Source organism: Tenrec ecaudatus, chromosome 14, assembly GCF_050624435.1.
Source record: "Tenrec ecaudatus isolate mTenEca1 chromosome 14, mTenEca1.hap1, whole genome shotgun sequence".
Classification (NCBI taxonomy): Eukaryota; Metazoa; Chordata; class Mammalia; order Afrosoricida; family Tenrecidae; genus Tenrec; species Tenrec ecaudatus.
The window spans coordinates 42,256,782-42,271,057 of NC_134543.1; the positions used below are offsets into that span (position 1 = coordinate 42,256,782).

At 42.0% G+C, this 14,276-nt stretch overlaps 1 protein-coding gene across 1 annotated transcript in view; it reads left to right on the forward strand.

Annotated features, from left to right (window-relative positions):
- Nucleotides 1–14,276, forward strand: part of KCNH5 (potassium voltage-gated channel subfamily H member 5) — a 359,954-nt gene extending 345,678 nt beyond the window's left edge. The window contains exon 11 of the mRNA XM_075531693.1: nucleotides 13,329–14,276. Coding sequence (XP_075387808.1) covers nucleotides 13,329–14,276 — 948 coding nt within the window. The remainder of the gene's footprint in view (nucleotides 1–13,328) is intronic.

Below are 14,276 nucleotides of genomic sequence, written 5' to 3' on the forward strand. Positions count from 1 at the left end.
CCCACTTTGGCTTCAGCAGTTGTGTTGGGAGAGTGAGCATCATAGAGTACCAATTTAACAGAAGAAATTATTCATGCATTGAGGGAGTGCTTGAGTAGAGGCCCAAGGTCCTTCCGCCACCTTAGTATTAAACCTATAAATGTAGACACTTAGATCTATTTCCCCATCCTCATATATATGTTTGCATGTACATGTCTTTGTCTAGACCTCCATAAATGCCCCTTGACAACCAGCTCCTTCCTCCATCTCCATTGACTTTCCTCCTGCCCTACTACCATGCTCCGTCCCCACCTGGGCTCCAGCTATACCTCTTCTCTACGCAACCTTACCCTTGATCGTTCCCCATCAGGTCTGCCACTCCCCCCTCACTACCATTTTGGGTCCCATGTTGTTCCCTTGTCCCTGTGTTTATTAACACCACTTCCTTACCCTCCTCCCCCTCCCCCACCCGGAACTGTCTGTCCCCCAGGAGCTGTCTGTCCTATTGTTTTTCCTCCAGATAGTTCATCCAGCCTGTCCTATTCAGACAGACCTGTGGAGACACTAACATGCATGAAAACAAGACAGAGGAAAACAAAGCAACAGTATACAACCAGACAATAAAACAACAAAAACAAACCACTGACAAAGAACAAAACACTTCACAAAAGAAAGGCTTGTAGTTCGTTCAAGGATCATTTGCTGGCCCTTAGGAGCGTTTTCCAGTCCAGTCTATTGGGGCACCACGCCCTGGCCCCAAAGTCCACTTTCAGCATTCCCTGGGGACCTTGCCACTCCATTCCCTTGCTGTTCCACTGCACTCCCCCAGTGCTTTGCCTCGGTGTGGTGGGCTCAGGTCAGGTGCAATTCCCACACTGTGTCTCCGGTGCTGTCCCCTGTATCGCCCTTAGTCACTGAGGGGCATCATGTCTCATAGTAGGGCCAGCCATGTTTGAACGCCAGTTTTTCAGCACATTTTTGTGCTGAAAAAATTGGCTTATACACGAGTATATACGGTACATACATGGCATTGACATAGCAGGAGGAGGCAAACCTCACTGTCAACGAGTCAATGCGACTCACAGAGATCCTAGAGGGTAGAACTGCCCTTGTAGATTTCCAAGACCATAACTTTTTATGGGAGTTGAAAGCCCCGTCTTTCTTCTGTGGAGCTTGCTGGTTGTTTACAACTGCTGACCTCGTGGATCTTATCCCAGTTTGTAACCGCCACACCCCCAGGAGTGGAAAGAAGCAAGTAAATTGACATTGGAACCTTGGAAACATGGGGACAAATATGTTTCAGTAGCAAAGCATTTGGTGAAGCTGCTACCTCTGTTTTTCTTTTAATGCTGTAGCTGTATTAGACACAAAAGGTCAAGCCCATTGTCTCGGAGAAGATTCTGACTCATACGGGCATTATGGGACAGAGTGGAATTGTCCCATAGGATGGATGTCCAAGGCTAGAAATAGAATCTGATTGTCACATCTTCCTCTGGTGGAAAGACTGGAGGATTGGAGTCATCAACCTTCCAGTGAGAAGGCAACTTAGTCCATCTCCAGGGCTATGTGCTCTCTGGGAAGAGAATGAACATCAGAATAGGAGTAGTGTGCTGTTTGGCAGCACATTCTAACAAAGGGATGGCCTTGACCCAGTACAGCCACGTGTTGCTTAAAATCCATGATGCGTTCTGTGCAATCCGACATTATGCGATTGGGATGTTGTATGAACACTGTAGCACAGTCTGGTCCTGCTTTTTCTTTAAGCAGCTTCAACAAGCTTTTTGCCTTAGCAGTGATTGAGAATGTGCTCAGAAGGATCTACTTTTGTGTTTAGTCCTCCATCATTAGTCTTTTTCTTCATAGCTGATATATTTTCTTTTCACATTATCATTGGATGGGTAACTTTCGGTGGAGCTGATGCTTTAACATCTTGTAGAGTGTTTTCTTTGTTTTGAGGGTTGTTGTGGATGTTCCATGTGCCACATCTAAGTCATGAGCACTACCGTTCAGTTTGTTTCCACCTTTGTGTTCTTTAATAACCTTTTGTTTCACTTCCAAATCAACTTCTCCTTTGGTTCTTGCTGCTGTGCTTTTGAGCACTGGTTTTGCCTAATTTGGGAGCTATGATGCACTTCAGAGTAATGTTTTTAAAAGAAAATTAAACCGAGTTAACACTATGATACTGAAATGATGCACAATACATGAGATTGGTAGTTCCTGCCTGTGAGTTGAAGCTTTTACCATCAACTGGTGAACTTTTAGAGACATGATAAAATAATAATAATTTATAAATTATCTAGGGTTCATGATGGCGGGGCAGCAGGGAGGGAGGGAGAAAAACGAGGAGCTAATACCAAGGGCTCAAGTAGAAAGCAAATGTTTTGAGAATGATGATGGCAACAAATGTGCTCGACACACAATGGATGGATGGATGGATGTGATAAGAGTGGTACAAGCCCCCAATCCAATGACTTTTAAAAATTACACTATAGTATATACACAAGGCAATAACGGCTTTTATTTTGACTCTCAAGACATATAGATTATAGGTTACATATGTATTGTACTTTCATCTGTCTGTAAGTGCCATAGATGTGGATACAGGAGACATGAGCTACATGTGCTGCATCAGAATGCTGTTGTGAACATTATGTCTCGTTCTCCCTCCAAATTTCTGAATTCGGTTATAACTTTATAGGTACAAGACACATATGTAGCTAGTCATTGCCCAAACAGATATTCTTTGTCACATGACTGTATTGGTTGGCATCTAAAATATATGTGAAAGTGTTTTGCTACTGGAATCTAAAGACAAAACTCGAGTCTCCAAATTTCCACAGACAGGAAGTGTCTGCGGAAGCCCTCCAGTCCTGAAATAAAACAAATGTTCCAATACCCTTATCAGGTTGGCTGGAAAAGGATTATGAACAAAGAAAGCCCTCCCCGATGATCGAATCCGCAACCGCAGAGTGCAATGGATGGGGGTGTTTATTCCACGTCACTGACTGAGCAGCTATTCAAGTAACATATCCCACTGTCAGAGCAGAAACTCTTCCACACCAGCCTGACAGATCTCGCCAGGACTGGGAAACAGCGGCTGCTAGATTTCGCAGTTATCATCCTCACTCTTGTTAATGCGAGTGTTCAATCAGTTATAGCACGCGCGTGTGTGTGTGTGTGAGAGAGAGAGAGAGAGAGAGAGAGAGAGAGAGAGAGAGAGAGAGAGAGAGAGAGAGAGAACTAGAGAAGCAAAAGGAGAGAGAGGTGAAATGAGCACAATAATGTGTCTTTCTAGTTCATAGGCTACCAAACCTGACACCTTACCGGGCTCCCAACCTTCAGAAAATGACAACACCAACTATTCATGAGGTTGGACTAAAGCGCCTTTTTGAAAACTTTCTTTCTCTCTCGTGTTGTTCATCCAGCCCGTCAGTCAGTCTTAACAGGTCTTCTGGCTAAATGAACTTGGGATCAGGCTCCGTTTCTGCCTCTCTCTGTGTCTCCACAGTGGCCCTCCACTGGACTACTCAGAAGTCTCCTCAGTGGTCTCCTTGCTTCATCCTTCCCATGTACAGTTTATTTTTCCCACGCAGCAAGAGCAGTGTCACTCCATTGCTCCAGACTCACCCGGGGCTGCCACTAACAGTTATGACCCTAAGGTCACTGACCTTGACCCAAACCAAACCAAACCAAAGTCAAGTTTGACTCAGGCAAACACTGTAACTTACAGAGTAGAAATGCTTCCCAGGGTCTTCTTGGCTGTGCTCTTGACAGATTCTTTTGTGGGTTTAAATCAACAACCTTTTCATTAATGACTGAGTGCAAACCATTTGTACCACCCAGGGTCCTCTAGTGGCCTTTAGGATCTGGCATGACCTCGCCCTTGGCCTCCTAACTGTTCTTTATCAATAGCTCTGCTCTTGTTCAGAAGTACACCCATGCTGGCCTCCACCACAGCGCCTCCGGTACCTGCCTGTGGCTGCTGCCGGCTAGACAGCCTGGTGATCTTTAACAAACATTTCTTCATTGAATTAGTTCAGGTTGGAATGAATTAGAAGGACGAATGCTAGAATCAGTGACTACGTGTATAAAATCTGTAAGAATAACGAAATCAACTACATCTTATAACCAGAACTACTGCATGATCACATATAAGTTCCTAGTCAATAAACTAGATTTACAGACCAGCAAAATGAGGGTCCCTTTGAGGGAGGACACCTCAAAATTCTTCAATTACATAATTCTGAATCCATGTCATTTACCAAATGATTCTAACATTCCCCCCCTTTTCTTTTATTGGATTTCAAAATTTAGTGCACATTCAAGTTATTCAATTTTGATATCACTTTTCTGATCAAATGCCCTACTTTTAAAATGGAAAGCTCAGTTGGCCTGTTTCCCTGTGAAGTTTAAGAAGCTTTATCATTTAAATAAATTAAATCTTCCAGCATGGGCTGTGCAGAATCCAGCGAAGCACAGAGAATAAAAGCTTAAATAAAATAGACCTCTTTGCTGATAGAAATGGTGCTGCCTATTATACATGCTACAATAATTGTGTGGCTAGGACCTTATCCTGATCACTAAAAAAATTCTCTCTCTCTTTCTGTACCATTCATAAGCAATTTGATTTGCCATTGGATAAAACGCAGGCATAGAGTAAATAAACACTGGTAAAAGAAAAGAAATACTAGATTTTTTAAAAAGCTGGTTTCTTTTAATATCACATTTGTAAACGTGTGTATAATTGTTAAATTTACATAATTGGTTTCTTAGAACTTCACTCAGATCCTTCTGAGATTAACTAGAATAATATTTTGTATTTTAGGTTGGGTTTTTGAATGTATATGTTCCAGGGAAAGATTAATCATCATTTCCTTATAGTAATTAACAAATTAATCTTTATGGTACATGTAATAAATTAACTTTTTTTACTTTCTGTAAAATACATTCCCCGTGAAATATTTAATTGGATGATAAAATCTTATTGCTTACAGATTCTTTCAAATTCCAAAGAGCAATTCACAAAAATAATTAATTTTTTGTTTTAAAAAGAGCACACAATTTTAAAAGGAATTTAACTCAATGAAATTTATCAGCAATTTTTATTGTCTTATGAAATTGAGTCATCTTATATACATAATGAAAATTTAAAGGCAAAAATCACCTCTTAAAATGAAATATTCATTAAAATTTATTTAGGAATGTCTAGAATGCTAATACAGAATGATTGTGATATTCTCTTTTATGGTGAAATGTAATCTTAGTAATAAGAACACATTTTTATTCAAACTGGAAATTTCAGGTCATAAAGTTATCTTCAAAACTCTGAGGACATTTAGTGAGGCCATATTGTATTTATTGTTTGAAAATACAGGGAATTACTTATCTTAGGCAGCCCTGTTGTTTTATTTTCTTATTTATTATATTGTCTATTCACCCCAATCTAAAATAAACCTTTGTTTCACTTAAAATGTATTTCCGTTTACATATGTGATCTCAATCAATTGGTGGTGGTATCTCAGTAGAGGACTAGTCTTTATGCCTCAAAAATAAAGTTTTTTTACTTTTATTTGTGATTTCAATACCATTTCTCTTCTCTTTTGCTAGGAAAGCTTTCCATGGTCAGGAGTTAGGAAATGAGTTCTTCATAAATATTACTGCCTTCCTATCATTGGAATGTAAGAAAGTTTCTGATTTAAGACCTCTGACAGATTGAGTTGTCAGTGGACTACTTGAACCTGATTTTAATCAACCAAGGTTCAGTCGTTTACTGCTAAAGAAGTACTGGTGGGCTGTGAGCCACAAGGTCAGTTGTTCAAACCCACCAATGGCTCCACAGACAAAGATGAGACTGTCTACTTCTGTAAAGATGTATGATCTCAGAAGCTCTATCTTGTGGCTGGGAGTTGCAGTCAACTCAGTGACTGTGTGCTTGGCAGTTGGGTAAGTACCAGGTGGTAAAGAATATGGTGTCTTCTCAGTGAGGAAATGGGAGCGGACATTAATGATCACTAATTATAATGCAGATAGTGTTGGTGATTTGTCCTGCTGTTGTCAGTTGCCATTGAAGTTGGCTCTAACACGTACCTCGTAGCGCAAAAGAAAATCATGGATCTAAAGAAACTCCAGACAATCTTCCTGTTTGTAATACTTTTTATTAACAAACTCATTACAAAGGTCCATTTGCTGAGTGCTTGTAAGGGCTCTTGCATTAATGAATACAATTTACTTACTGAGGGCTATCAACAAGAGCTGCAACTGTAGAAACTGGAGAACTGTCACTAAACACAACAGACAGAGACACCTGCCCTCTTAAACACGTGAATCCAGGTGTAAGTGGGAGCCAGGTTGGTGCTGGAGTCCAGGGGAAATCACATTCTTTGACTCTCTGCCAAGTCTTTTTTCATCAGTGAAACTAAAGCAAACAGAACATAATGGGCAGTCTTGAAGGGACAAGAAGTTGCCCAGTGGTGCCGTGTGTTTTGAGAGGAAAAGAACTGAAGGGAGACAGCTGACTTTGCCTTTGAGCGGGAGAAAAGTTCAGAGACTGCCTTCCTGTGAGCTCTACCTGCTCTTTAGTCACGTCTGCTGTCTTAACCAGCAAGGCCAGCATTTCAGTGGTTTGTTCAATGAGGGTACTTTCTTCGAGGCTAGTTCTCCATTGCAAATGCTCTGTTGCGTGCGAACCCACAGCATTACGTCATCCATCCCAATATCCGTTTGCAGAGGGCACAGGATGAAGAGATACAGTTGCTCAGCGGGGAGGTAGAGTGCAATGGTTGAGATTATTCGGGATGATGACAATGGATGACACTTAAAGAACAAGTTGAAAATTGTTGATCACATTTTTCCTGGGCCCTTCTCCACTCAAAACTAACAACAGTGCTTCTGTTTTGATTGGCAGTTCACTCAGCTTATTCACATGTTTTCCCGGTGTCATGTGGGTCAGCCCAATACACTGAATGCTTCTCAAACTAATTGAGCATCAAAGTTTCAAATGGTGTCCTACCGTGTATCTTTTTCAGAGGGGCGTATTCTGTGCTATAGACTACTTGAGATTCCACACCATAATCACTTCCAAAACAAGGATGATTTTTTGTTTCTATTATGAAAACAACTTAAACAAACAAGCAAACACCAAAAGAAAAGTCATGTATTAAAATAAAAGCAAATGCATATGTTTCAACAGAAAAATAAAATTGGATTCAGACGTCTCGGATTTGTCTCCTAGACACTTAGTTACATGTGTCAGAAGGCAAACTATCACTTCATTTCTTTTCTCTCTGTAACATGAGAATCATGTATCTCAGAGTACTTTAATAGTTATATGAGATTTGTGTGTTAAAAATCATTTTCTATATGTAAATGTTTTATAACTGCTTTTCAATATTATACTTTCCTATAAGTAGGAAAAATTATAAATCATATAAACTCCATCCCATCTAGTACTTTCTAAATTCTCTGGCTTACCAGTTTGAAGTCTGGTAAGCAGGTCATTAAATCCCAGTGCTACTGTTTCAGTCAGATTCTACTTCCACTTCCCCAGCAAGGATAGGAAATTTCGTGACCTTCACATCCTCCTGCACCCACTTCAACTTGTTTGAGTTAGAGACTGCCTGTGGGCCTGCAGTGCAGGGAAGAGAGAATCCACTTTAAATGCCACAGGCTCCTTTGTGCAATGCTCAGAGAGCCGGCCACGCCCAATTCATGGTTGAATTTATTATTTGGTACATGCAAAAATAAAGGCAAAGCAATCTCACTGCCACAGATTCAGTTCTGACTCATAGTGACCCCATAGGCCAGCGTACACTGCTTCTGTTGCTTTTCAAGGCTGTAGATCTTTTTAAAAATAATTTTATTGGGGCTCATATAACTCTTATCACAATCTATACATACATCAATTGAGTAAAGCACCCTTATACATTCGTTGCCCTCATCATTCTCAAAATTCGCTTCCCGCTTGAGTTCCTGGAATCAGCTCCTTTTCCTTTTCCCCCGCCCCCTCCCTCCCTGCTCCCCCTCCCTCATGAACCCTTAATAATTTATAAATTATTATTTTATCTTATCTTACACTGCCCAGCATCTCCCTTCACCTACCTTCCTGTTGCCCATCCCCCAGAGAGGAGGTTATATGTAGATTCCCGTGATCGGTTCCCCCTTTCTATACCCCCTTCCCTCCCTGTATCGCCACTCTCACCGTTGGTCCTAAGGGGTTCATCTGTCCTAGATTCCCTGTGTTTCCAGATCCCAACTATACCGGTGTGCATCCTCTGGTCTAACCAGGTATGCAAGGTAGAATTGTGATCATGATAGCTGGCGGGGAGAAAACGTTTAAGAACTAGAGGAAGGTTGTGAGTTTCATTATTGCTACACTGAACCCTGAGTGACTCATCTCCTCCTCACTACCCCTCTGCAAGGGATGTACAGTTGTCTACAGGTGGGCATTGGGTCCCTATCATGCACTCCCCTCATTCATGATGATATGATTTTCCCCCACCTTTGTTGAAACCTGGTCCCCTCGACCCTTCATCATCACACATGGTGTGCTGCTTCCATGTGGGCTTTGTTGCTTCTGGGCTAGATGACCGCTTGTTTACTTTCAAGCCTTTAAGTCCCCAGACGCTATATCTCTTGATAGCTGGGTACCATTAGCCTTCTTCACCACACTTACTTATGCACACATTCGTCTTCAGCGTTTATGTGGGGAAGGTGATCACACAATGATTGTTTTTGTTCTTTGGTGTCTGCTACCTGATCCCTTCAACACCTTGTGTTCACTTAGGCTTGTGTTCTTCTTCTCTTTGGGCTATATCTTTTTTTAAAAAATCATTTTATTGGGGGCTCGTACAACTCCCATCACAATCCATACATACATCCATGTGTCAAGAACATGTGCACATCTGTTGCCATCATCATTCTCAAAACACTTGTCCCCTACTTGAGACCTTAATATCTGCTGCTCATTTCCCCCCTCCCTCCCCACTTCCTCCTACCCCATGAATACTTCATACTTCATAAATTATTATTATTTTGTCATATGTTACACTGTCTGACATCTCCCCCCCCCCTTCTTCTCTGCTGTCCCTCCCCCAGGGAGGAGACTCTTGTAATCAGTTCCCCCTTTCCACCCCACATTCTCTCCACCCTCCAGGCATCACCACTCTCACCACTGGCCCTAAAGGAGTCATCTGTCCTGGATTCCCTGTGTTTCCCATTGCTATCTATGCCTATGTACATCCTCTGGTCCAGCAAGATTTGTAAGGCTTGGGATCATAATAGTGGGGGAGGGGAGTAGCAATCGAGAACTAGAGGAAAGCTATATGTTTCATTATTGCTACCCTGCACCCTGCCTGGTTCATCTCCTCCCTACAACCCTTCAGTAAGGGTTGTCCAGTTGGCTACCATTGGGCTTTGAGTCTCTACTCTGCACTCACCCACATTTTCAATGACATGATTTTTTGTTCCTTGATGTCTGATACCTTATCCCTTTGACAGCTCATGGTCACACAGGCTGGTGTGTTTCCTCCATGGGGACCCTGTTGCTTCTGAGCTAGATGGCCACTTGTTTATCTTTGAGCCTTTAAGACCCCAGACGCTGTATCTTTTGATAGCCGGGCATCATTAGCATTCTTCACCACATTAGCTTATGCACACATTTGTCTTCATTGATCGTATCAGGAAGGTGGGCACCCACTGATATGATTTTTAGTTCTTTGATTTCTGATAGCTGGTCCCTTCTACACCTCATGGTCAGCCAAGCCGGGCACCATCAGCCTTCTTCACCTCGTTTGCTTATGCGCGTCTGTCTTCAGCGATTATGTCGGGAAGGCGGGTATCATGGAATGATTGATTAGCTGAGCAATGTGCTATTGTATTGAGGGAGTACGCATGAGGAGGCCCAATGTCCACCTGCTACCCTACTACTGAACCTATAAATATATGCACATAGGTCTATTTCCCCCATAATCAGATATGTTTACATAGGTACATGCCTATATTTAGGCTTCTACTTATGCCTTTGCCTCCTACTCCTTTCCTCTATTTCCTTACGCTTTCCTTTTGTCCCACTACCATGTTCAGCGAGGCTGTAGATCTTTAGGGGGTGCACAGAGTCCCACCTTTCTACCAGGAGTGGAGGATGGTTTTAAATGGCTGAACTTGCCAGGAGCAGCCAAATGAAACACGCATGACGCCAGTGGTGCTCCTTCGGTGCGTGCGCTGGTCTGAAATAGCCTGCTCGCAGGCGTCCGCCTAGGTGCATTCACTTCTCCTACTTCCATTGTGTACCTTTGCCTAATCTGGCTGCATATAGCTGACTACTGTGTGTCACTTCCTGGACCCAACGGTCTCCTTCCTAACCGTGCCATCTGAGCTACACCAAAAGTGCGGTGACCAACACAGAGGGGAAATGTTGTTGTCTGTAGATCATATGTTCTTTCACTGTGACTGGTTGGCTCCACATAGTGAATATCTGGTCCTCTGCTCTGTAAACTCCCTATCAAAAGTCGGGACCAGTCTCTGTGTTCATAATGAGCCCCTCCCTGGGGCGAGACCACAAAGGGAAAGCACTTGTTGACTTTTCCATCTAATATTCAAAACTTTTTTCTTTCTCCTCTCAATTCTTTTACGTCTTCTAGTAGCACAATATGACAATAAATTTCTGTCACACGTGTCCCCCTGATGCCTATTAGGAACCTGATCATGTATTAGGACTCTGTTCATACTCGTTGTTTTGTAATTGTAATTTGAAATCTTTGTTCTCAAAGTACTAGGAGCAATCCAAACATTTTATATGTTCTTAATTGGGGGAAGAGGCAGACTTGTGGACATGGAAGCAGGAAAAGTCTACTTCTATTGGTATTGTGTGGGGGCATATTATACTTTGAAATCAATAAGCATCCCGACTTGTTCTTCACTTGTTAGTCATTGGTGTGCAAAACACAAACATTAGAATCTGGTCTAAGGTGACCACAGATTAATACAATTACCACAGCTAAGGGCAGGGACACTTTCTGTCATTCAAATCTCCGTTAAGTTCCCATGGCAGAATATGGACATTACTGAGATAGCAATGCTCTTGTTTATTACATTCCAATGCATTTGCCAAATTTAGCAAGTCAAAATACAAGCCGCCTCGACTTAAATTTTAGATAAATGATACTTTTTTAGCATAAGTATCCTATATTCCAATGAACAAGAAGTGATTCTTTTATTATATGTCCCAAATATTGTATGAAAGCCTGAATTTTCTGACACCTCCACGTGCCAAACATCCTACAATGCTCCTTCAATGATGATTTTACGTGGATCCTTTTCCTAAATGTAAACCACTCTCAGTTATGTATTGGACCAAAGCTATGTAGTTCCACAACTAAGTAACTTAAAAAATTTTTCCGGAGCTGGATTGTGGCTAGTCAGAGTAGGTCCTAATTTCAGTTCCACAGAATTAAACGGAGTATATTTTCACTGAAACAATAATTATTGATAGGAAATAATACCTGTTTCTTTATTCAGGTTTGGAATTATTCCCGAAAGTACAAATATCTTCAGGATGTAATACAGATTCTCTTTACTTATGAAACACAAAAAAGATGTCAACCCTTTGAAAGACTTCTAATTAAATTGCTCGAGCTTTGAAGTCAAACTTTGAGTTGAGTGTTACATGGTTTTATTTGTTGTTGTTTTTTTAAGATACAATTTCATGTGACACTGAAAAGGGAAAATATTCTGGGTTGTACAGATAGTGATTGAATTTAAAGCAAATTTATATTACAACATGAATTCTAAACCACTCGATACGCTGTGTTTAGCATGTCAACCTCAATTTAGAACACAGTGCGTTTACCTGGAGGGAGGATTGCATTCCTCCGACTCTGTGGTTCATAATAACCTGATCGCTAGTATTGGTTTCTGGTGTAAAATAACAAGGTACACTGTCCTGGGTGCTGCCCAGCTTCCAGAAGTGATGAAAATGGCTTCCCATGGAAAGTGTTTACACAAGTTCCAGGGGGAACCAGAGCATCTTGATCATCCGTTTCATGTTGGGAACAAGGGACTTCACACATATTTCTAACGTAAGCAATTTCATGAAAGGTTGATGCAGGTAAGTAAACATAAAATTGATTCTGAAGAAGCTCTATCTAAGAGAACTTTCATTGAAGATTCTTTACAATATTTATGCTTGTGGTTAATTTGTTTTTCAGGACTTTGAGCAAATATTTCATCCTAAAATTGACATGTACCTCTGACGATATAAAAGACAATTTCCCATATAACCAACATTTTAAGTTTCTCTTGATGGAGTTGTAAGGAATTTTCCTCGTATTCTTTTCAAGCACCTTAAAAAAACTTTGCTTATTTATTTGGGGACACCCATCTAACTTCACATGCACGATACATTTACCTTTCTATTTAACATTTAAACAACCTTAGAAGAGGCCAACTTCTCACATGTGTAAATAAATGTCACATGGATAATATTTTTACTCCTGTTTGAATATTTTAGTGATGTGAGGTTCAAACTCACGTGTTCACTAAAGAGATAGGGTTTTCTGAAAAGAAGTATATGCATACATTTACATACACTATAAAGAAAAATACCTGTTTCAGTTGTGTCCTTAATACATTCCTCTCTGCTATGTAAGGAAGTAAAATTGAGCTTAGGGTCCCTTGCTTGGTACAATTAATTAAGTGCTATTATTTGGGACTACGAACCATTTGAACCCACCTAGAGGAGTCTGAGAAGAAAGGCCGGCAAGCTATCTCTGACAGCTCATACCCTTGCAGATCCCAGGAGGGCAGTTCCACACGAAGCACTCTGGGGTCTCAGTGAACCAGAACCAACCGCAGGCGAACTGGACGTTGATTAGAGCAAAGCTTAGTCAATGTTTCTAAGTTGGCTTTGATCCATTTCATGACACTTCATGGATCATGCTATGATTTGTGCTTTTTTGTGTTGTTTTTTACACTCTCCCAACAGCGCATGCTCCCCTTGTGTCATTATATCACATTTTGGCAATTCGCACGGTATTTCAACCTTCTTGTTATAGTGCTATTGCACACATAACAGACTACAGTAGACCTAACTTTTATAGACACTTGGAAACTGAAAAGTCCCACAACTCACTTTATTGCAGTGATCTGGACCCTAGCCCACAATACCTCCAAAGTGTCCCTGCATGTGACCTCTGTTCCATGGCACTGGGGTAGTTCTCTCACTTCAGAAGTTACTTTACAAGACGTCCAAGGTTGCCCTCTGTAGAACCCAATGCCTTCCATATGGGAAGATAAAATGTTGAAAACTATCCCTTTGTGATATCACATTTTGAATCTTTTCCACCCTTTCACAGATCATCTTCCGGAAGATCAGCGATGTGAAGAAGGAGGAGGAGGAGCGCCTCCGGCAGAAGAACGAGGTCACGCTCAGCATCCCCGTGGACCACCCCGTCAGAAAGCTCTTCCAGAAGTTCAAGCAGCAAAAGGAGCTTCGGAATCAGGGCTCCACGCAGAGTGACCCTGAACGGAACCAGCTCCAGGTAGAAAGCCGCTCCTTGCAGAATGGAGCCGCCATCACTGGCACCAGCGTGGTAACCGTGTCCCAGATCACGCCCATGCAGACGTCGCTGGCGTACGTGAAAACCAGTGACGCCCTGAAGCAGAATAATCGCGAGGCCATGGAACTCAAGCCCAACGGCGGAGCTGACCCTAAATGTCTCAAGGTCAACAGCCCAGTCCGAATGAAAAACGGAAATGGAAAGGGGTGGCTGCGACTCAAAAACAATGTGGGCGCCCACGAGGAGAAAAAGGAAGACTGGAACAACGTCACCAAGGCTGAGTCCCTGGGGCTCTTGTCAGAGGACCCCAAAAGTAGCGATTCAGAAAACAGCGTGACCAAAAACCCGTTAAGGAAAACCGACTCATGTGACAGCGGCATTACAAAAAGTGACCTTCGTTTGGATAAGGCTGGTGAGACGCGGAGTCCACTGGAGCACAGCCCTATTCAGGCTGATGCCAAGCACCCCTTTTACCCGATCCCGGAGCAGGCCTTACAGACCACCCTACAGGAAGTCAAACACGAACTCAAAGAAGACATCCAGCTGCTGAGCTGCAGAATGACTGCTCTGGAGAAGCAGGTGGCAGAAATCTTAAAACTACTCTCAGAGAAAAGCGTGGCCCCGACGTCTTCTCCCAAATCCCAAATGCCACTCCAAGTACCCTCCCAAATACCATGCCAGGATATTTTTAGTGTTTCAAGGCCCGAGTCACCTGAATCTGACAAAGATGAAATCCACTTTTAA